At 34.5% G+C, this 23,362-nt stretch overlaps 1 protein-coding gene across 3 annotated transcripts; it reads left to right on the forward strand.

Annotated features, from left to right (window-relative positions):
* Positions 1-936: 936 nt before the first annotated feature.
* Positions 937-23,076, forward strand: LOC114403276 (protein MOR1-like). Of its 3 annotated transcripts, XM_028366119.1 has the most exons (54): positions 938-1,337; positions 1,534-1,639; positions 1,747-1,870; positions 3,155-3,234; positions 3,325-3,502; positions 3,600-3,664; positions 4,504-4,586; positions 4,696-4,781; positions 4,876-4,989; positions 6,349-6,468; positions 7,268-7,370; positions 7,837-7,973; positions 8,298-8,363; positions 8,456-8,573; positions 9,651-9,691; positions 10,013-10,084; positions 10,176-10,283; positions 10,381-10,486; positions 11,140-11,252; positions 11,341-11,428; positions 11,570-11,670; positions 12,426-12,533; positions 12,639-12,744; positions 12,821-12,900; positions 13,505-13,654; positions 13,783-13,858; positions 14,061-14,185; positions 14,280-14,390; positions 14,469-14,618; positions 14,728-14,802; positions 14,894-14,975; positions 15,067-15,176; positions 15,253-15,351; positions 15,443-15,517; positions 15,605-15,700; positions 15,787-15,888; positions 16,005-16,106; positions 16,274-16,456; positions 16,543-16,654; positions 16,914-16,990; positions 17,063-17,142; positions 18,075-18,134; positions 18,254-18,380; positions 18,527-18,649; positions 18,729-18,809; positions 18,901-19,059; positions 19,193-19,351; positions 19,945-20,042; positions 20,139-20,295; positions 20,378-20,494; positions 21,260-21,355; positions 21,700-21,771; positions 21,900-22,185; positions 22,277-23,076. In XM_028366119.1, the coding sequence occupies exons 1-54, from the start codon at positions 1,178-1,180 to the stop codon at positions 22,552-22,554; spliced, it is 6,081 nt and encodes a 2,026-aa protein (XP_028221920.1). In that variant the 5' UTR covers positions 938-1,177; the 3' UTR covers positions 22,555-23,076. The 3 variants fall into 3 exon arrangements, with proteins under 3 accessions (XP_028221922.1, XP_028221921.1, XP_028221920.1); XM_028366121.1 differs by lacking the exons at positions 21,260-21,355; positions 21,700-21,771; positions 21,900-22,185; positions 22,277-23,076 and adding an exon at positions 20,805-21,218 and having other exon boundaries at positions 937-1,337; XM_028366120.1 differs by lacking the exons at positions 21,260-21,355; positions 21,700-21,771; positions 21,900-22,185; positions 22,277-23,076 and adding an exon at positions 21,018-21,217 and having other exon boundaries at positions 937-1,337.
* Positions 23,077-23,362: the final 286 nt, after the last annotated feature.

The following is a 23,362-nucleotide window of genomic DNA, read 5'->3' on the forward strand; positions in this document are numbered from 1 at the left end:
ATCACTATTTAAGTTGTTCGTTGTAAATTTAAAATATAATTGTTATACTTAAAGGTTATTTATTATGAATTTTAACTATAATTTATTTTATATATTGAAAAATATTAATTTATGATTTTTTCATCATATAGAAGCAGCCATTTATTTTGTGTAAAGATATTAGTTTTAACTATTTGTTTGAGAATAAAAATATAAAGGAAGAAAACTTTTTTATATAAAAATGAAGTGTAAGAAAATAGAAAAGAAGAAGGTAAGATATAATTCCTAAAATTTGACTATTTGTTTGAAAAGATGAATGATAAAAAGAAATGTTTTTATTGCGAGTTCAAAAAAATAAACTTTTCCCCAAAATTCACATAAAATGTAAGATTTATTTTAATTTCTTAAAATATGAAATAATGTTCTAATAATATAAAAAGTTAAAAATTAATAAATATGTTAATAATAGTAGAAAAAAATTAAGAAAAAAAAATTAACGATTAATTTAAAAAACATTAAAGATAACTTATAAGTATAATATAACTTATTGACAAATTTAATATTATTAACTAAATTAATTTTTTTCAAGAGTATGAATTAGTGGAAAGAATATCATATATAAAAATGGAGGTAATATGAAATATTTTTTTAATTAATTAATTAATTTTCATAAATTCAAATAAATAATTTTTTCCATTTAAAAAGATATTTTTTATTTATTGTTTATTTTCTTTATTTCACTCTAATGCCAAACCTTAACCAACACAACAGTAACACAAATCTTGAATCTTTTTGAATTTGATGTAGTGTGATGTGACGTGTGACTTGTGAGGGAGATCTCAATTCAAAAATTGGCGTTGTGTCCACGCTCCCGAAAGTAACGTGGCTAAGAAAAACGTAAATACCAATATACCATCCCCGTCCCAAGTGACGAAAACCAAATATAAAAGAAAAATCCAAAAAACAAAAATCTCCTCCCCCCCTCTCTCTGTGTTGTGTTTTTTAAGCGAAGTTAAAAAGCCTTTTGCACCCTCATTCACCGTTTTTCTTCCCCCGCTTCCCTCTCGCCCTCACACGAAAAAACCAAAAATACAAAAAACCACCGAACACAAACACTCACACTCTCTCTCACTTCTTTCTCTCTCAAGAATTCGGCGGAGATCGATAGGGTCGGGACGCGCGGATTGTAGATTGCAAAATGTCGGAGGAAGAGAAGTTGCTGAAGGAGGCGAAGAAACTGCCATGGGAGGATCGCCTCTTCCACAAGAATTGGAAGGTGCGCAACGAGGCGAACATCGATTTGGCTTCGCTCTGCGACTCCATCACCGATCCCAAGGACTCTCGCATCCGCGAATTCGGTCGGTGTTTTTTTTTTTTTTATAAATTTTCTCTTCGCCTAGGGTTTTCGCGTTTTCCGATTCGCTCCCTGATCTCCGTGTGGCGGATCTGGATGCGGTTTTCTTCCGAGTTGTTACTTGTTATGGTACATTTTCGTTTGGTGGATCTTGATTCGTGGTTTTGTTTTTCTGTTTTTTTCTTTTTTGAATTTGGCAGGTCATTTTTTCAGGAAGACGGTGACGGATTCGAATGCGCCGGTGCAAGAGAAGGCGCTCGATGCATTGATTGCGTACTTGCGAGCTGCCGATGCCGACGCCGCGAGGTGAGGATTTTGTTGTTTTTGTTTCGTTGCCTTTCGAATTGGATTGCATGTTTTGTTTTGAGGAAGTTACCGTTCTTTAATGAATTTGAATTTGAATTTGGGAGTAGGTACGGGAAAGAGGTTTGTGATGCAGTTGTGGCGAAATGTCTGACAGGGAGGCCGAAGACGGTGGAGAAGGCTCAGGCAGTGTTTTTGCTATGGATTGAATTAGAGGCCGTGGATGCGTTTCTGGTACTGTTCTTTTGCGTATTTGGTTTCTTTGCTATTTAATGTCTTTGGTGATTGCTGAATAGTGATTGCTCATGCGTTTTGTTTCAGTAGTGAGGTTTGTACTGTTTATCTCGTTAATTTTAATTTATGTTGGCAGTGGTTGCGAACATAAAAAAAACTTCTAGCAGTTTAATTACAATGCCAGTTTTTGGTCTGTTTTTCCAGTTATGTGCATGCTGAATTGTATCATGGTTGTTTGCTGTTAGTTATATCATACATGGGCAGATAAAGTTAAATGCTGATAGGTATCAATATTGCCTCTTAGTTTGTTAGGCAGTGAAGAGATCAACTTTAATTTGCGTTCGCCTATATGATTCTTTCGAAATTTGTCTTTCTTTGGGGCCGCTGGGAATGGAAAACTCTCCCTCTATCACCCAATTATTAGTTTAGATTACAATGTTAAACACAAAGGGTTTTAGTTATAGTATTTTTAGAAATTATATTCTTGATGTTTTCTTTCACTTATGATTGAATGAATGATTTATCTCAGGTTTTTTCTTTTATTTATAGACCCTAGAAACTAGAAAGGCAAATATTTGCTGTCCTCGTCTTGAAGACAACAGAGGGATGGTTTAATCATCCATGGGTTACTTGTCCAGTTATCCCTGTCCTAAGAATGAGTGTTAGACGGTGTTTTGATATATGCAAGAAGTGTCAACTAATGATAGGAAAAACCTTTTTGATAAAAATATATATTTAGGGATCCATTTCTGCGTATGCTTTCATGGTTTGATCCTGCATACTATTTTTTATTTCAATTGTCCTTGTTTTCCATTTTCTTTATTACTGATTCAGAATATGCATTACGTGGAGAATTCTCTTTAGGTTTTATAAGTCAATAACAGTGCATCTACTAGTCATTTTTTTTCTTTCGTTTCTGTTTCTTCCTCAAGGCAGTTGGTAATGACTTTAGTATGCAAATGTTGGTAATATTTTAATTTTGAATCTTTATTAATTTCTATTAAAAGTATTTTATTAAGGGTATGGTACATGTAAAAAAGTGTCAATAATAATAAAAGCCTTTTTAATGCAACTATATATTTTATGGGTACATATATATGTTTTAATATTTAATATTTGCAATGTTCAATCCCCAAAACCATTGATTTCAAATAGGCTTGTTTTCCATTTTCTGTGTTTTTGGTTCAAAATGTGGCGAATTCTTTGGGGTTTACGCATCAATAACTAAATGTCTACTAGTCATTTCCTTTTCTGTTATTTTCTCAAGGTTTTTGGTTATTTTAGGATGCAATGGAGAAAGCGATAAAAAACAAAGTTGCTAAAGCGGTGGTACCTGCAATAGATGTTATGTTTCAAGCTTTAAGGTTTGGAATCTCTTTGATGCAACATATATAATACTTGTCTCTTTTTTTTTTTTATGAATCTTATACAATTATTATTTTTTATGCTGCTAGTGATTTTGGTGCAAAAATTGTGCCCCCAAAAAGAATTTTGAAGATGCTTCCAGAACTCTTTGATCATCAAGATCAAAATGTTCGTGCATCCTCTAAAGGGTTGACTCTTGAACTTTGCCGTTGGATTGGTAAAGATAGTGTAAAATCAATTTTGTTTGAGAAAATGAGAGACACAATGGTAAGCTAAATTAGTTGTCTATTTTTGTAGTTGTTCTGATTTGTTATGTTCTCCTCCATATGGAAATCTTAGAGTACCTTTTTCCCCATTTCTGTAGAAAAAAGAGCTAGAGGCAGAGCTTGTAAATGTTACAGGAACAGCAAAGCCAACCCGTAAAATAAGGTGGATGCTGATTTTGATGGTTTTGAATTTTCCCATCCCGAGTATTCAATACAAGGATCGGGTCTTTTGTATACTCACTGCAGCATGCATGTAGCTGCAACTTATGTGCATCCATATTCTTTTTACTTCTTCCTTTTATTTTGTAATTATTTTGAATTTGATCCCATTTATTGTTCTTAGTATTTTGAATTTGTCTTTTTTGTAAAAGTTGTCTGTTTGTGTTTTTATCCCTTAAATTGTTTTTGGAATGTTTGTTTGAAATTTCAGATTTGTGCATTCAGGTGTTATATTGCCTCCCCAAGTTCCCATTTTTCTGTTAACGTTCAGAACCTTGAAACAATTTCTAACTAAAGAGCTTAACCTATAGATATATTATTCTTTTTCCTTTTGCAAGTGCTAATTGATTTGTTGAAGAGTGAATAACGGGGGACATAAGTTCAGAGGCCATATATGTGTATGTGCATAAATTTTATACCATCATAAATATAGAGGTCATAGATGCTAAAATATTCCTCAAAGAAATTGAATAATTGAATGTTGGGAAAGTTAATATCATGAGCAAACAATTCAGAGAGGCATATTCAAGTCCTGCCAAGCATTGTTATAAATATAATGTTTTTTCTGAGGTCAAATGACATAATTCTAGGTGGTAGTTCCAGATTCCAACATGCTTAGTAAGGTTTTATTTTAGTAACAAAAGAAGGCATTAGCCACTGGACTGTGACCAACTTTTAGCAAACACAGCTGATGCTTACACCAGTCGTGTGAATCTTTCTTAGCTCAATATGTTGATGTAAATCAGTGTATGGACATTACCATTTTATTCTATCATGTCGTAGATCTGAGCAAGATAAGGAACCTGAACAGGAAGCTGTGTCAGAGGTTGTGGGTCCTGGCCCTTCTGAAGAATCTGGGAATGATGGTATGTAAGATTTAGTATCTGGAGTATGTTTTTCTTTTTCTCAGACATGTTAACATGTCTTTCCCTTGTAGTACTAATATTCTCATTTTTCAAATACTTTGATTATCAGCTCCTCAAGAAATCGACGAATATGAACTTGTTGATCCTGTTGATATATTGATTCCTTTGGAGAAGTCAGGATTTTGGGATGGAGTTGTTAGTTTTCTGCCCCATTTCTCGGATTGTACTCAGTAACTAATGCACCTTTATTTTAGCTATATGAGTTTGAATCTGTCTTGTTAATATTCAGAAAGCTACCAAATGGTCTGAACGGAAGGAGGCTGTTGCTGAGCTAACAAAGCTTGCATCAACTAAAAGAATTTCTCCTGGTGATTTCTCTGAAGTTTGTCGGACCTTAAAAAAGGTATATTATGTGCATGTTAGAAATGATGTGACTTGGCCTTGCCTTTTGTTAATAAAGCTCTGACATTGTTTAGATCTATATGTTTCCACTCAAATGTTGTGTCTGTTTAGACTTGGGATATATCTTGTGTTGATGATTAGGTGATGTTGATGAGTTATTTTTCTTATTGGCAAAATACCCTGGGTCTGGTTTGTTAGTTTTGCCACTGACATGACTTTAAAAGGATTAGAGCATAATAATTTTCCATTTAAGTCTTGTTACTGGGACATATTTTCTTTAATCTCGTTGTATTTAGGTAGTGTAGAGTTACTCCCTCTATTATTTTGTGCCCCTTTTCTTTCCAACTTCTTCCTGTTTATTGCTGGGCTATTTCTTCTGGAGCTTCTCCCTGTAAGGGTTATGTTTAGACATGCTTCTGGAGCTTCTCCCTGTAAGGGTTATATTTAGACTTGCTTATGTAAGTGTTTAGTTTAAGAAAGAAAGTGAAAGGAAAAGAATGAGAAAGGAAGAAAAAGAATGGAAAGTGAGATGATTTTATGAGTTATTTGCTAGGAATGAATTAATGAAAATGAAAGTAAACAAAGTTAAATTTATGTATAGAATGACATAAATATCCCCACTAAAGAAAAAGAAATATACAAAAATAATACTCCCTCCGTTCCTTTTTATGTGTAGAAACCAAGAAAGATAATAAATTTTCTTGATTATAATAAAATAGTCATGGGATTTCCTTTTTATCCCTTTTTCATCTCACTCCACAATAAATGCATGTGTAAAGATAATTATATATTAGAAAACAATTAAGGGTATAATTAATAAAAAAATAATTAATGTGATCTTGAACTTTGCAAATGACAGATACATAGAAACAAAATTTTTCTGAAATTTCTACACTTAAAAAGAAACAGAGGGAGTACTATTTTAGTCATTTTACTTATAAGACAAGACTTCTCCTTTTCTATCCATTTTAAGAAGAAAGCTAGATATGTGGGCCCTGCATGTTTTTCAATCCTTCCTTCCCATTTTTAGGAACCAAAAGAAAACAGTTCATTTTCTTATCTTTCCTTCTCTCCCCATTCCTTCCTTCTCCTTTCTTGAGTACCAAACAGAGCATAAATGTATTTTATCCCAGTATCACACTATGATTATGACTATATTGTAAAGGAAAAAGGTTTGCTTATCCATGAAATTGGTTGTGGCACATTTTGTTCCTTTCTTACTCAGATGTTTAATTGTTTATGCGAATCATTGGCCATTTGCATGATCTTGAACATAGTTAACATTTTGTGTTTTGGTATCTTCTTTGTTACTGATGTATTTTAGGCTGACTAAAGTTTAACTAGTAGTTTTTGCTTGCAGCTTATTACAGATGTGAATATTGCTGTTGCAGTTGAAGCTGTCCAGGCTATTGGCAATCTTGCTCGTGGATTAAGAACTCATTTTTCTTCGAGTTCTCGTTTTTTATTGCCTGTTTTACTTGTAAGTACTATTCAGCAGCCACATGTCTAAGGGGTTAACAATTGAATGCATTTTACTGTGGGGTCTATTAACTTTATATGTCTTATTTGGTTATGTGTTACATGCAACAGTGTTAATTAACATGTCTTTCTTGCATGCAATCAAGTCATTCTCTGTTTTAAAATGGTTGGTCAACTGAAATGGGTTTGAGAGAGTATGGTATTTCTCATTTTGAACTGCTCATCACCTGCATTTCCCTTTTTGTTGTGGTGTTTTAGAAGCAATTGATTTTGGTTTTGAGAAAGTTGATTGTCTTCTGTCTTGATTCTTGAATGCCTTTAGAGGTGTTGATATAGAGTTTAGGTGGGAAAGAGAAAGAAACAGAAAGTTAGTTAGAGGTAGTTACAATCCAGGTATTTATAGACTTCTATACAACTGAACTAACTATAACTAACTCTAACAGAAAGCTAACTAACTGATCCTATTGAGGTGTAGTTAGAAAAGCCCTTGTACTCCCTGAATTACTAACTAACACGAAATGGGTGCTGTTAGCAAAAGCTAACATCCCTTACAGTAGTTATTCATTACAGAATGGGTGCTGTTAACAAAGGCTAACAGTCCTTAGACAAAATACAAAACTGTTTTCACAGTTATACATTGACATATACTGATAGACAGAAATTCTTAACAGGAGAATTATGCTTCTAGTTTTCATGGAAATTCTTGTTAAGTAAATTGTGAATTGTTTTTGTGTCATAAAATAATAATTTACTGTTCTTCATATATTTCTTCCTTAATATCTTTCTTCTTGAATGAATAGGAAAAATTGAAGGAGAAAAAACCTGCTTTGGCTGAGGCATTGACGCAGACTCTTCAAGCGATGCACAAAGCTGGATGCATCAGCCTTATAGATATTGTTGAAGGCAGGTTCCCCTCCTTGTTTTTTTTACTGAATTTTATAGTAGTCTTCTATATCAAAGGATACAGGTTAAAGGATTTAATCACTGGATTTAAAGAATCTTAGAATCTACAGCATTCTTTTTTCTTATAGTCCCACCTTCCCATGGCGTTGCCCTGTTTGATGTTTTTCCTGGTGAAGTTTATTAGTTCCCAATCTGAAGATTATAATCCTACATCTCTAAGTCATTTCCCTTTGTATCCTCAGCAAGACATGATGCAAACTCCTTCTATGATTCCCTGCTGTTATTTGGTCATAGATTTATATTGGTTCTTTAATTACTTGTGTGAAACACTCATTGATTTTAATTTGCATTTCAAGTTTTTCTTTGTATTTCTCTGTACGTTTTCCCTAAATTTAATGTATCATTGCTTGTCATTAGTGTTTTATGTTTGCTTCTTGTTGAGTGTATTATATTTAATCTGTTGCAGATGTTAAGACAGCCACAAAAAACAAAGTCCCTCTTGTGCGATCGTTAACGTTGACCTGGGTGACTTTTTGTATTGAAACAAGTAACAAGGGTGTTATTATGAAGGTGCACAAGGATTATGTGCCAATCTGTATGGAGGTCAGTTTGTTCTTGCTGTTTAATTTTGTTTAGTAAACATGCTTTGTTTTTCCTGGTGGAATTTAAAAGCGATTTACTTTTTATTTAAATATCAGTTTGATCCCCTTCTTTCCTTGATGTTAGGGACCACTCAGAACTTGATTCAATAAACTGTTGGGTTACAGTTGTGTTTATTTGCCCCATGTATAGTCTTCAAGTTCTGAGCTGTAGTTTATTATAGGATACTATTTATTTCAATTGTGTTTCTTTAAAAAGTACATTGTAGATGTTTGACTCGTGCTTATTTATTCACCTTTTGAAAATGCTAAAATTTGGATATTGCAGTGCCTAAATGACGGTACTCCTGAAGTCAGGGATGCTGCCTTTTCAGCATTGGCAGGAATAGCTAAGGTAAAACTTGTTACAACTACATCTGCTTGCGTGCTTGTGAATGTGCTTTTGCTGTTGAGATTTTGAGCATCATATTGTTCACTCTGTTATAGTCAGTTGGCATGAGACCTCTGGAGAGGTCGCTGGAGAAACTTGATGATGTTAGAAGAAAGAAGCTTTCGGAAATGATTTCAGGTTCTGAAGATGCTGTGCCTGGGGCTTCTTCTGCAGGTTTGTATTCTTTTTTAATAGAAAAATATTATTAGATGTGAAGGAGAGAATGAATTTTAGAACAAACTTTCCCCTGTAAGAAGAGGCTTAACAGATAGGGCTTGCTCAAGTACCTCAAGATAATCCCCCCCAGCACAGCAGCCCAAAGAAACTATCTACCTTAGTGCCTTCCAATGAAATTTTTTTTTGAGCCTCTTCAATTGAGTTGGAATTTAAAACTTGAATTATACTGATTTATTATCATTATTTATTTGCACTCTGCCCTTCCCATCTTTGAGTACTGTGAAAATTTTGCCAATGATGTGCATTTTTCCAAATGTAGATACTCATCCATCTTTAACTATTTCAATCTGTGATGCACGTGGCTGATTCCTTTCTCAGTTTCTCAAATTAGGGGGTTGAGTTTTGCAGTTGGATTGAACTTCACCTACCTTCTTAAATCTTAACAACCTTGTTTGCATTTCAAATTTAGGCTTACTAGTGTATTTGCACATGCCTTTGAACTTCTTTAACTATTTCAATCTGTGATGCACATAGCCGATTTCTTTCTCAAAGTAGTGGGTGGAGTTTTGCAGCTGGATTGAATTTCACCTGCCTTCTTAAATGTTAACAACCTTATATGCTTTTCAAATTTAGGTTTACTGGTGTATGCGCCCATGTCTTTGAACATATGTTGTTTCTCTATTGTGGCACCAACCTATTTAAAATTGGATCAGATTGACCATTGATTATAATAATTATCGGTCATAAATTTCCATTGATTTGGATACAACAACAACAACAACAACAACGCCTTATCCCACTAGGTGATCATTGCTTAATCATGGTTAATCAGATAATAAAATTCCTACTATCATGCTGATCATTGCTTTTTGAATTATGCCTCAACCAGACATTGAATTTCTATAAATATGCTGGGCAACACTCAAATTGTCAGTTACACTGTTTTGAATTTTCCCAAATCTTGCATGAGCATGTTTCCACCTTAGTTTGATTGTCTCTCTAAATTGTGATTTGATTAATTTTAAATGTGTAAACTTGATTTTTTTATTCTGACACTTGATAATGATGTTCCAGCTTCTGTGCAAAATACACGTGTAAGTGCATCTTCTGCGGAGGTGGGTTTAATTTTCTTTAATTTAGTTTAGTTTGACTAATCTTCAGTTTCATTTCTTTAATGTGTTGCACATAGAGTTGATTGACTATTTTTGTTGGATCATATGTAGTTTGTTAGTTCTCCTCTGTCAAGTTTCCCTTTCTTTCTTTGATCATTATCATTATCAAATGGGAATATGAATGCTACATTGCTAATGGATTTTGGACAGGAATTTGAGAACCATGTTAAAGATGGAGATAATAAAATTTATGAATGTTTTAATTTTAAAGTTGAAAGTATATATTGGAGACCAACATTTACTTTTCACTTGATTTGCATACAGTCCTCTGAAAGTGCATTTGTCAAAAGGTCAGCTGCAGGCATGCTTAGTGGAAAGAGACCTGTTCAGTCAGTTGTAAGATTGCATCTTCTTGCATGTAAAATTAACATATGGTATTATTTTTTATGCATGCGAGTTGATATGTACAATAATTTGCACATTCCAGCCTGTTGCTAAGAAAGGGGGGGTTGTAAAGTCGGGGACAAACAAAAAAACAGATGGAGTTCCACAAGTGAAGGCTTCAAAATCTGTTGAACCACCTGAGGATGTTGAGGTAAATTGATATCTGTTTTTCTTCTCTGATCTGAATCTGCCATCACAGATTCTGTGAGAACTAATGATACAATCTTTGTGTATGTAACATTATGCAGCCTACTGAGATGAGTCTTGAAGAGATTGAAAGCCGAATAGGTTCTCTTATACAGTCGGATACTATCACTCAATTAAAAAGTGCTGTGTGGAAGGAGCGTCTAGAAGGTTGGTAGTCTCCTGTCTGTTGTGACTTAAATGAGGTGGATAGGTAGCCTGGTGGAGGATTTAACCTCCAAATCATGACTACATAGTCTACATGCCCAAGTCCATTTTTTGTTTGTTTATGCTTTTCTTTTGAATAGCTTGGCCAATCTTATAGGTACTTCTCAGGTCTTTTGATGAAGTTGTTTTCCAAGTTGGATACTAGAGAATGCTTATTGGGAAAAACCCAAGTCCCACATCGGCTAGAGATAGTGCCAAAATAGATATATAAGTGGGGGGCAACCCTCATCCTGTGAGTTAGCTTTTGGGGTTGAGTTAGGTCCAAATCCACATTCTAAGAATGCTGGTGCATTTGTTTATATGTATTTCAAGCTTGTTTTTCCTTGTATTGTAAATTGAGTTTTTATATTTTAGTGTATAGTATAATTGTTGCTTTTTTGGGGGTTCTTCTCGGTATATTGAAATTGGTCATTCCATATTCACACTTCAATAGAATTTTATCTTGGGATATATTTTGAAATTGGGCCTGCTAAACCCAGTGGTCAAATGTGATGGGGTTACAGATGATGAGATGTAGTCTGTTTTATTTCTAATTTTCCCGTGATGTCTTTTGGACATGCTTGACAAGTAAGGTTGCTGAAGTTAGATTTCTGCAGCCATTTCTTCACTGAAACAGAAAGTAGAAGGCTTACAGGACCTTGACCAATCAGTAGAAATTTTGATTCGTTTAGTCTGCACTTTACCTGGATGGAGTGAGAAAAATGTTCAGGTTCAAAGATATTTTCTTTTGGGTTTTAAAATGATTTGTAGGAAGGATATTATAAATGTGATCTAATGCTTGTAATTTTCTTGTTCAGGTTCAGCAGCAGGTTATTGAAGTTATCACTCATATAGGTTCAACTGCAACTAAATTTCCAAAGAAGTGTGTAGTACTTTGCCTTTCAGGTGGGTAATTTAGCTATTGCCAATAATAATCACTATCGTAAAATGGAATCTTTGTGATATGTTTACTATTTTTCTTGGTGTCAATGATATGCTTACTTTATGAATGACTAGTCTGATTTATATCTTGTTTCTCATTGGTAGGACTAAGTGAACGTGTAGCAGATATTAAGACACGTGCTCATGCTATGAAATGCCTGAGTACTTTGTCTGAAGCAGTCGGTCCAGGATTCATTTTTGAAAGAGTAAGTATGGTTGCCCTTTATTAGCAAATCTTCTAATTGTTAGGGATAACCGCACAAGTGCAACCTAGCTTGTGTTGTGAATCGTTAAAATCTATGCCCTGGGAAGGACATGCTTGATATTTTATTTTTGTTGGAAGAGTCATATGGTAAAATTATGATTATTTAGCTACTCATTTTGTGTTGTCACTGTTTTAAATAATTGAATTGCATTTCCACTGTTGAATGTCATTTTTTTGCACTGTTTTTGATTATCCATTGCTAACTATCTGAAGATTATGAGGTGGAAACTTGCCTCAAATCTATGTGGCTTTGAAAAAGATGGTTGGCATAACAAACATATTGTAGCATATACATTTTTATTTAATAAGTTTTTGGCTATTTATATAATCAGGTAAATTGTATATTTCATTGTAGAATCATAATTTCTTACTAAAATTAGTGAGTAAAAAAAATCTTTTTATGAAACTTGACAAAAAGTTCGTCAGGGTAAAAAATAATATAGCGGTAATATTTTTTTGGATATTCTGTTTGTGATTTTGTAGCATAATCAAAATAGTAATTGGGCTTAGCTGAATAAAAGTTCTAAAATAGGCTTTGTGTAAGTGTTTAAATTTTGTAGGTAATTCCTGCTATTAGGTTAATGCCTATGTTGGAATTCATATAAAATTCAGGTTGTACCTTTTGGCTGTATAATATTTTTGTTTATCTTTATGTATTATCAAATAATGTTTGAAAAACTCTAAATTTTACTGTAGCTTTACAAGATCATGAAGGAGCATAAGAATCCTAAGGTTCTTAGTGAGGGAATTTTGTGGATGGTTTCTGCTGTTGAAGATTTTGGTGTCTCACATATAAAGCTTAAGGTGCATTATCTGAATTTACATATTTTTAAGATATTTTATTTTTGTATTTTTTATTACATTTTTTGTTGGAAGTTTCTATGGTTTAATGTAAATCCTGTTTTGCAGGATTTAATTGATTTTCTTAAAGAGATTGGGCTGCAGTCAAGTAATGCTGCTACTAGAAATGCATCAATTAAGTTCTTGGGTGTTCTGCATAGATTTGTTGGTCCAGGTCACTTTGCGTTAACTATCAAATTTTGATTTCTCTCAATTTGTTTTTCAAGGCTCTAAGGTTTTTCTCCTTGCAGACATTAAAGGGTTTCTTACTGATGTAAAACCTGCACTGCTCAGTGCCCTGGATACGGAGTATGAGAAGAATCCATTTGAGGTATGTTATGTTTGATGAGGTTAGTTCTATGCAGGGTTTTAAATAGTGGTGTAGCAGAGTGGAGCGGCTCCGGCCCACTATGGGGGCTTCTGTAGCGGAGCAGTTCATGTAGCGTCCATAGCGGGCGCTATGCGTTGATTCCAAAAAATCCCTCTGAATAGAGACATTAGGCTTTTCTGGAGGGCTATTTGTGGGATTTTAATTTCCTAAAATGATATCTGTAGATGTAGTGAAAATGATAAAGAAGACTTGGATTTAGAAGATGATGATGGCTGATGATATATAATTCCTATCTAGGAAGCTTGTATTTAACATTTGTTGGTATTTACTTGTATGTTTTGTGCAAGACGCCTAGACTTTTTGTTGTAAATTATGAATGTCATTAATTTTTGTCATTTTTGAGAATTTATATGCACACAGTATACATTATATAAACTATAAAAAATTTCAAAATATCAGCTATCCCGCTATATGCAATCCCACTATAGCATTTTTTGAGTCAGCCGTTACACTCTGCTATCCGAGATTTAAAACATTGGTTCTATGTAGTATCATGATTTCCTAATGCCGTCATTTTATTGTATTTTGTTTTCTCCTGCTTCAGGGAGCATCTGCAGTTACCAAGAGAACTGTCAGGGCATCAGACTCATCTTCGACTGCCGTTGCTGGGGGACTGGATAGCTTGCCTCGTGAAGACATCAGTGGAAAAATCACACCAACTCTTCTGAAGAGCTTGGAAAGCCCTGATTGGAAGGTTTGGTTGATAAGAGCTAGCAATTTGCTTTTAATTTTTGTATTTAAGGTTGCTTTGAGCTTTCAGTATTTGAGGAAGTATATTATTGTGCTATTGCTTTTAATGCTTCTGTGCATTACTTACTATAGGTTCGTATGGAGTCTGTTGATGCTGTAAACAAAATATTGGAAGAGGCTAATAAGCGCATTCAAGCAACTGGAACTGGTACTCCATTAGCATGTTGTTTTATTTTTTATTTTTTTTTAACCATATGATCTCTCTCTACTCTCCCCTTTCATTAACTTCCTCCCGAAATGGATAAGTTGCATGTTTATCTTTTAGTAATTATTCTAGTTAATTATTTTGTTTATTGTAAAATTTGTCAGTCTTTGTATTTGTTAATTGTTCCTACCTGTTCTATTACCAGGTGAGTTGTTTGGGGCTCTTAGGGGACGACTTGTTGATAGCAACAAAAACATTGTCATGGCTTCCTTGACAACAATTGGCAATGTTGCATCTGCAATGGGGCAAGCTGTAGAGAAGGCAAGCAAGGTAAGAGGATTCTGTTCTGTTTTTGTATTTTTTTCCCATTTGGTACTGTTTTGCCGTTTTCTATTTGAATATTTCTTGAAATGGTTTGTTGCAGGGTATTCTGTCTGATGTATTGAAATGTCTTGGTGACAACAAGAAGCACATGAGAGAATGTGTGCTGAATACATTAGACGCTTGGCTGGCTGCTGTTCATCTGGATAAAATGGTCTGTGTTCTGTGCTGATCCTGTGTTCTGTCATTCTTTTGTCTTGGTATATGTGTCCTGAGCATGGTTTTACTGTAGGTTTCATATATTGCAATTGCTTTGATGGACTCTAAACTTGGCGCTGAAGGGCGTAAAGATCTTTTTGATTGGTTATCAAAGCAACTTTCTGAGTTAAGTAGTTTTGCTGAGGCTGCACAACTGCTGAAGCCTGCCTCTTCTGCAATGACAGTATGATCTGGTTACTCTGAATTCTGCTTTTTCATTTTTTATGCCATTTATCAAATTAGTTCTAATGCACACTATTCTTGGAACAAAATGTATGATGGCTTCTTCTTAGGATAAATCTTCCGATGTTCGCAAGGCATCAGAGGCTTGTATTAATGAGATACTGAGAGTTAGTGGACATGAAATGGTATGTGCATAAGAAAAATGCTGGTTTCTTCCCTTGTTTCCTTAATATTCTTGTAATATCAAGCATCTTGGAATTGTTTACTTATTTTTAGATTGAAAAGATGGTTAAAGATATTCATGGACCAGCACTGACACTAGTTCTTGAGAAGTTGAAACCATATGGAGCTTTTCAAGGCACGTTCTTTGGTTCATTCTTCTTTGCGAATTTTGGTGAATTTGTGCTAATATATCTTCTCTTAACTCCTCATATATTTTTGGTCTTTAGAGTCATTTGAGTCAGGTAGGGCAGTTTCAGTGGGTGCAACATCAAAAGCAAAGGCCGGGAAATCAACTGCCAATGGTGTTTCAAAACATGGAAATAGAGCTGTATCTTCTGTATGTTGATTTTTCTTTGATTATGTACTTTTAGATTTGTTTTGATTTCTAACTATTTGTTTCATCATCTCAAAAGAGAGTTGTGGCAACAAAGGGCACCAAGTCTGAATCAATATCTGTTCAAGATATAGCGGTCCAGTCTCAGGCCTTGTTAAATATCAAGGATTCAAATAAGGTATTGTTGGCTGAACTGGAGTAATACCAAACGTTGTTTAAAATCTTACAAATATGTGGTTGGACTGTCATTTGGATTGTCTTACATGCAGGAAGATCGAGAGAGAATGGTGGTTCGAAGGTTTAAGTTTGAGGATCCACGTATTGAGCAAATTCAAGATCTTGAGGTGGGAATGCTTGTTTGAGGAATAATCATGCATAACTTGAACTATCTATAACTATTGAATTATAATAAATGTGCCTGCAATTTGCAGAATGATATGATGAAGTATTTCAGAGAGGATTTACATAGGAGACTCTTAAGTGCAGATTTTAAGAAGCAAGTTGATGGACTTGAAATGCTGCAGAAGGTGTTGTTCTTTTAACATTTTGAATTACATTCTTTTGAAGCGTTGAGTGCACTAGAACTTGTATAAACTGCTATTGCACATTTCAGGCACTTCCATCCATTGCTAAGGAAGTTATAGAAGTTTTGGACATTCTTCTGAGGTGGTTTGTGTTACAGTTCTGCAAATCAAACACAACATGTCTATTGAAGGTTCAATTTATTTTTGTTTTTGTTGTGATTTCATTTCAGTTTTCTTCTTTTCCTTTCCTTCCTTGTTATGGAGATGTATGCTGTTAGTCTTAACTTTATTCAATTTAATTGCTTAGGTGCTGGAATTTCTTCCTGAACTTCTTGACACTTTGAAGGATGAGGGGTACTCTTTGACAGAATCTGAAGTGGCAGTGTTTCTTCCATGCTTAGTAGAGAAGGTTTGTATTAGCAACTATAATATTTGTGGCACCTGAGGATGTTATTATTCCGGTGAATCTTTCTGATTTTTAGTTGATTTCAGCAAATTTTTGGTTTGACTAGTGTGTACTTCCTTGGGTGTTACAGATGAGGAAGTCACATTTAATTTCTTATTTTAATGTTGCAGTTAGGGCATAACATTGAGAAAGTACGAGAGAAAATGCGGGAGCTCACCAAACAATTTGTTGCCATATATTCTGCGTCTAAATGTTTCCCTTATATATTAGAGGGTTTGCGCTCAAAGAATAACCGAACTCGAATTGAATGTGCTGATCTTGTTGGATTTATTATTGATCATCATGGTGCAGAGGTATTGTTACTAATGCTTTATAATGAATTTTTTTTTTTCTATTCAGTAGTTTCCTTGCATAATTACTCCTGGCATTATGTGGACAGATTAGTGGGCAGCTAAAATCATTGCAAATTGTTGCAAGTTTGACTGCAGAACGGGATGGTGAAACTAGGAAAGCTGCATTAAATGCACTAGCTACTGGTTATAAAATTCTAGGTATGCCATAAACTGTAAAACTCTTTCTGTTTTTCAATGAAGGAAACTTGTTCAAAAAAAGTACTTCTGTTGTATTTTGTTGAATTGGGTTGTATTTTTGCATTACTTTGTAAATTGCAAGAGGTCAATGTCCTTTTCTATGGATGAACTGATCCACTTTCTTTTCCCCTTGAGGAATTTAGATGCTAAATTTTGCTTACCTTTCTTCATTCCTCCTGGCCTGGCATAGTTATTTTCCTTCTTTAAACTTGCTATGCAGGTGAGGACATATGGAGATATGTTGGGAAGCTAACTGATGCTCAGAAGAGCATGTTAGATGATAGATTCAAGTGGAAGGTCAGTACATACTTGTTTATTTATCCTTTTGATATACTGAAATCTTGAGATTTTGGCTGTGTAATTTACTAGGTCCGGGAGATGGAAAAGAAGAAGGAAGGAAAGCCTGGTGAAGCAAGGGCCAATTTAAGGCGCTCAGTCAGGGAAAATGGGTGTGTCTTTTCTTTCCAATTTGTTCTGTATTTATGCTTTGCAGTTAATGCATTAAAAATTTCCTTCTAATTTGTACTATGATCTTTTGATCCTGATTATCATATATAAAATGAAAACAAACATGACTGAATCCCTTTTTTTGACATTTGTTTACCGTTAGCATATTAACTAATTTTATCTTTTAAATAAGGATGTAAGCCCTATTTGATGTAAGCATGAAATAGTTTTTTTGACATTTTTCTTTCCTATTTGATGTAAGCATAAAATATCTTTTAACTGATGCCCTATTTGAAGATGCATTGTGATTGTTGAGATTTAAGAATTGTAGTATGGAATTTTTTTTTATTGAATTGGTAATGGAAAGAGAGTAATTTTTGAAAAAAGACTGAGCCAGTTACTAGATGTCTGGATGTGTGAATATGGAGAATTAAGTGTATATTATAAATTGTTCAATTTGTGATTTATGATGCTTAATTAGTAATTCCATCTGTCACTTGAGTGATTTATTGCACCTAAGTTGAAAATATTTTTTTTGTTCCTTCTCTCTTTTTTTTTTTCTCTCTATAACTTCTCTTGTTTTGATGGCGCCATATATTGGGATGTCATTAAGGCTGGAGGTTGAACCTTAAAAATCCCTAAATAATACTTGGGTGCAGTTCTTTAGGTGCTTTTTAGTACTATTTGCTAATCAAAATTGGAGTTACACATTGGTCATTAGCACCAACCTACAATACGAATCCTTATTGTGCATTATTGACACAACTCTATTTTAAGTGGGGATCAATATCAAAAGCACTTGAAATGAATTGTACCTAAGTTTTTTGTCCAAATCTTTTTGCTTAGGTGAAGAGTTTGTTTTTTGTGTAGATTGTCAAATATAAAAAAAGTTTAATATAGATAATAGTGAATGTGTTATTACTTCCATTACCAGGTCTGATGTTGCAGAACAAAGTGGAGAAATGGCTAGATCTCTTACTGGTCCAATGTTGAGGTATGGTAAAGTTTTATTGAAATTCATTCATTTTTGGTCCTGATTAAAGTGAATTTTATCTCCCTAAATTGCATAACTCCCATTCTTTTATTATTCCTTATTATGCTTGTTGATGTCAGGAAAAATTATGCTCAACCTGATAGTAACATTGATAGACAGTTGATGCCCCATCCTATGACTGTTGCTAGTGGCCCCACAGATTGGAATGAAGCACTCGATATTATTTCTTTTGGTTCTCCTGAGCAGGTGACTAGAATGGCTGATAGTTAAAACTTACTAATTTTTCTGATTTGTATATAGATATATCTTGAGATTTTTCCCCTATTCTCTTTTTGGTTTTTGAAAATGGAGGTTGAACTTTGATTTTCAAAATGTTTTTTTTTTTGGTGCAGTCTGTTGATGGAATGAAAGTTGTTTGTCATGAGTTAGCTCAGGCCACTAGTGATCCTGAAGGAAGTGCTATGGATGAACTTGTGAAAGATGCAGATAGGCTAGTTTCATGCCTTGCAAATAAGGTGAGATAGTTTTCTAAAGTGCTTCCCTCATTTGGAGAAATATCTAAGTATTAACGTTTCTCCCATTATTTTGAAATAGGTTGCAAGAACTTTTGACTTCAGTTTGACTGGTGGTGCCTCATCACGATCTTGTAAATATGTGCTGAACACTCTCATGCAGGTAAATTTCCTCTTTTTTTTTTGTGGGGCATTTCGGTATCATCTGATGTCTTTAATAACTTTCTAATTGCTATTTTTTTTGTTCTTTACAGACTTTTCAGAATAAAAGATTAGCGCATGCAGTAAAGGAGAGCACACTTGACAGTCTCATTACTGAGCTTCTTCTGTGGCTCTTGGATGATAGGGTTCCTCATATGGATGATGGAAGCCAATTGTTGAAAGCTTTAAATGTGTTGATGCTTAAGATTTTGGTTAGGAAGTCTTTCTCTGCCCTCCCCCTCTATTTTCTGTTGAACTGAAACTTCAGGCATTTGGCAGATGTAGGATAATATGGAGAAAAACATTATGATGCAGCTATTTAGTAACTAGTGTTTGTCAATACAGGATAATGCTGATCGGACTTCATCCTTTGTTGTCTTAATCAATCTTTTACGGCCACTAGATTCATCCAGGTGGCCTTCACCAGCATTAAATGAGTCACTTGCTTCCAGAAATCAGAAGTTCTCTGATCTAGTCGTGAAATGCCTTATCAAGCTTACAAAGGTAACTTGTGCAGCCATCAGTAAAATCTTGAAGGATATAAGATAAAGATAAAATTAACTATTTTTATTTTTTAAAATATTATTGGACTGGATGTAATATATCCCATAAACCAATAGTTGCTGGATCAGAGATAATTGATTATTTGTGCTGGACTCAAATTTATCTATCTAATTGTGTTCATGTATGGGTGGCCTTTTGGTCATTTTCTGTATGATTTATGCTTATTGAAGGGATGATTTATCAGTTCACAACCAATGCAACAAATCGCTTTCTTATTACTCGTCCCACTCCCCTCCTCCTTTTTGATTGTATTCCCATTCTCAAATTCTGGCGCACTGTTTCTTATTTGCACACTGTTTACACAATTGCTATAATATTTAATGGATATGATAAATTAGAAGTTTAGTTGGTGGATGATTATAATAATGGGCCAGAATATATAACATATCTATTAGTTATTCAATTAATTAATCCATTGTTAACTTTATTTTTCATTGTCAAGAAGCAGAGTTGAAATTGCCAAATTCTATCTTGATATGTTTTGTTCATTAAAATTTTGTTCAGTATTAACATTTATTTTTTTGTGCTTGCAGGTTCTTCAGAGCACTATCTATGATGTTGACCTTGATCGCATACTTCAAAGCATCCATTTGTACCTGCAAGACTTGGGAATGGAGGAAATTAGGAGAAGGTATATATAACTTTGTTGGATAGAGTTACTACTCTCCTTTTTTAAAAAAAAAAAAAAAACTCGAATCACTTATTTTCTATTGTTTTATTTGTATAGGGCTGGTGCTGATGACAAACCTTTACGAATGGTAAAAACTGTACTGCATGAACTTGTCAAGCTTCGTGGTGCAGCAATAAAGGGTCATCTTTCAATGGTTCCTATCGATGCTAAACCTCAACCCATCATCCTTGCCTACATTGAACTTAATCTTGAGGTATACATTGAAACAGATTAATTTATTTTAAGGTGGTAGTAGATTTATTTATATGGTATTTATTCTCACTTTTGTATTTTAGACTTTGGCTGCTGCAAGAATGTTGACTGCATCTGGTCCTGGGGGACAAAACCATTGGGGTGATTCAGCAACCAATAATTCAGCCTCGGGCACCCATTCAGCTGATGCCCAGTTAAAGGTATCATTATGCTTTATTTCTCCGTATTTTGGTGGGTACTACAGATATATCCATTGTTGTTAAACTCAAGATTCTACATAGGACTGTGACTTAGATCGTATAATCCTACCTAAAATTCAAAATTATATACACGTTAAAAAAGCAACATAAGAAAGAAAATAACCTCTAATTCACAACATTGAACAAACTTAAATTGAAAAATCATAATCACAATAATTCATAAGATCCAAATACAGTATTTAGAAAACACACAATTCAACATAAGTTCATAATATTTTCAAAAAACATAAGTAGAGCCAGTTGTTTACAGTTTGCAATTCGTTGAGCCAAAGAAGAGACACAGTTGGTGGTGCAGGCTGGAGGTGGGTTGGTTGCAGTTGCCATCAGCAGAGTGAACTTTGGATTGCAGATGAAGTGGAGGAGAGACGGAGTTGCAGATGAAGGAGAAAAGGAAATTTAGGGTTTTTAAAAACTGGGTCAAAAGGTGCTCTGACCAGGAAACCTTTGTCTGCTTGCCTTGCAGGGATCGATGGTCCCATTAACTCTACGCTAATCTCACTCACCAACGATCCCACAAGCAGTCACCACAGAAGAGGCTAAACTCAGGATCTTACAATCCTATGATTTAATTTGCAATCCTAATAACAATTGATACATAATTTATTTTGTTTTTATTTGTGTTATTATTTACTAATATTCTATTTTACTGCAACTTCAAAGGCTATTTGCCCTTGACTCTGTTTCTGTCCTCAAATTAAATTGCAGCAAGAGCTGGCTGCTATATTTAAGAAGATTGGGGAGAAGCAAACTTGCACAATTGGTCTATATGAACTATATCGTATTACCCAATTGTACCCAAAGGTAAGAATTAATGGTGTATTTGATTGGGGGAAAAGAAAATAAAAGGGAAAGGAAACACATAGTGATGTATTTTCTTGTTTGGTTGGTAAGAAAGTGGAAGGAAAAGGGAGAGAAAAATTGACTTCTAGAAACAAATTAAAATTTTTCCTTCCTTGCACTTTTCCTTTAATTTCTAAATTTTCTCTCCTTCCTTGATTTTCTTCCACCGCATGGAACACAAACACATCCTAAGTATTTATTTCAAGTTTCATGTTAATATTTAGATAAGATGTAAGGATTTTAATAAAACCTTAAGCCTGTATCATTTTTGCTCATTTGATTAAGGTTCTGGTGCTTTATCTTAGGTTGACATATTTGCTCAGCTTCAAAATGCTAGTGAGGCATTTCGCACCTACATTAGAGATGGTCTTGCTCAGGTTGAGTTAATTTACTTGTACTAACACATGTTCTTAATTGGATTTTGCATTTTGTATTTCTACCAGCGATTGGGAGTAGTAGAATTGAGTATTTGACAATTGGCAATTGATTTTTGACATTTTTGCAGATGGAGAAGAATGCTGCAGCTGGAAGAACTCCTTCAAGTTTACCTATGCCTACCCCTCCACCGGCATCTTTAAATATATCTTCTCCGGATTTTGCACCTCTCTCACCTGTAAACACAAATCCACTGGGTGATGCTAAATTAAATGTGAAACCTGATCCGACAAATTTTAATTTACCCCCATCATCATACAATGAGGAGAATAGGGCCGTGAATGCCATTACTTCTAGAGCATTAAATTCTGACTATACATTAGGTGACCAAAGAAATGATAGATTTATGACAGGAGGTATGGTAACATAATTCTATTTGTTTTTTATACCTATTTTTAAGTTTAAAATAAAGAATGTTGACTTGGAGAAGTTGCATATGAACTGCAGTAACCAGTGGAACATTGGATGCAATCAGAGAGAGGATGAAGAGCATGCAATTAGCAGCTGCTGCTGGGAGTACAGAATCTGGTGGTAGGCACTTAACAAGTGCAAATGACAACTTGAATCATGGACTTCCTCCTCCTAGCCAGATTCCTCATGCATCAGAGCATGTTGGTACTGAGAATACAATGCACGGTGGGGTACTTCCTATGGATGAGAAAGCATTGTCTGGGCTTCAAGCACGGATGGAAAGATTGAAAAGTGGATCTCTTGAACCTCTGTAAAGGTAAAGAGAAAAAAATTCCTTACTATAGTCAGAGACATTATTCCCATTGATGCAGTGGCATACAAGCATGTCGTGGTCATAATTTTCAATACGGGTGGGTATAGATGAGAAATATGTATAATAATCAATCGAAGCTATTATCGCCTGCAAACTATGGAACTGTGACGTTGCAGAGCGTCGGAGGATTAGTTGCTGTCCGGTTATCACACTTGCAATTATTTCACCTCATGATTTGCCCTCTTGGCCGTTGTATATTGTAGTGGAGCTGTGTCTTTGTAACATGAATTATGTAGGTGCGTCAATTAAATGCAATTTTACAAAATCATTTGTTAGTGATGCTGAGCAGCTGTGCTTGGTGTTGTCACATTAGCTTGTTTCAGGAAATTTTGACAGTGGTATTTCAATTTTTATCATGCAAATCTTTATAGGACACCATGTTCAATGTCCTGGAATTTGGTCTTCCATGATTTGGCTTGGCATATTTTCACTTCAGAAATCAATATATTCCCTCAATACTGTATCTAGTTGAAGATAATTAGTAAGTCTGAGTTATACATCTCAAACACACTTGTTACTAAAGGTACCGCTTATTGTGATGGTGTACAAGTGTTAATGAGATTTCATTTGATATGTTAACTTCGCAACCGTACCGCTTATATTCTAGGAGTTATTGTATTCGTGCACCTTAAAATGGGGTGGATTGGTGTGGAAATAAAAATATGAGGAAAAGGGAAAAGATAAGAGAGAAAATGTAATGAACTGAGGTGGAAGTGGGATGGAATAGAAAGTTGATGAATAAGTAGTTT

Source organism: Glycine soja, chromosome 20, assembly GCF_004193775.1.
Source record: "Glycine soja cultivar W05 chromosome 20, ASM419377v2, whole genome shotgun sequence".
Classification (NCBI taxonomy): domain Eukaryota; kingdom Viridiplantae; phylum Streptophyta; class Magnoliopsida; order Fabales; family Fabaceae; genus Glycine; species Glycine soja.

Bases quoted from the DNA above. Each gene is read 5' to 3' on its own strand.
- LOC114403276 (XM_028366119.1), top strand. From the start codon at position 1,178: ATGTCGGAGGAAGAGAAGTTGCTGAAGGAGGCGAAGAAACTGCCATGG. The intron at 10,487-11,139 runs GTTGGTAGTCTC...AGATTTCTGCAG, and splicing joins GTGGAAGGAGCGTCTAGAAG to CCATTTCTTCACTGAAACAG. The intron at 11,671-12,425 runs GTAAGTATGGTT...ATTTTACTGTAG, and splicing joins CAGGATTCATTTTTGAAAGA to CTTTACAAGATCATGAAGGA.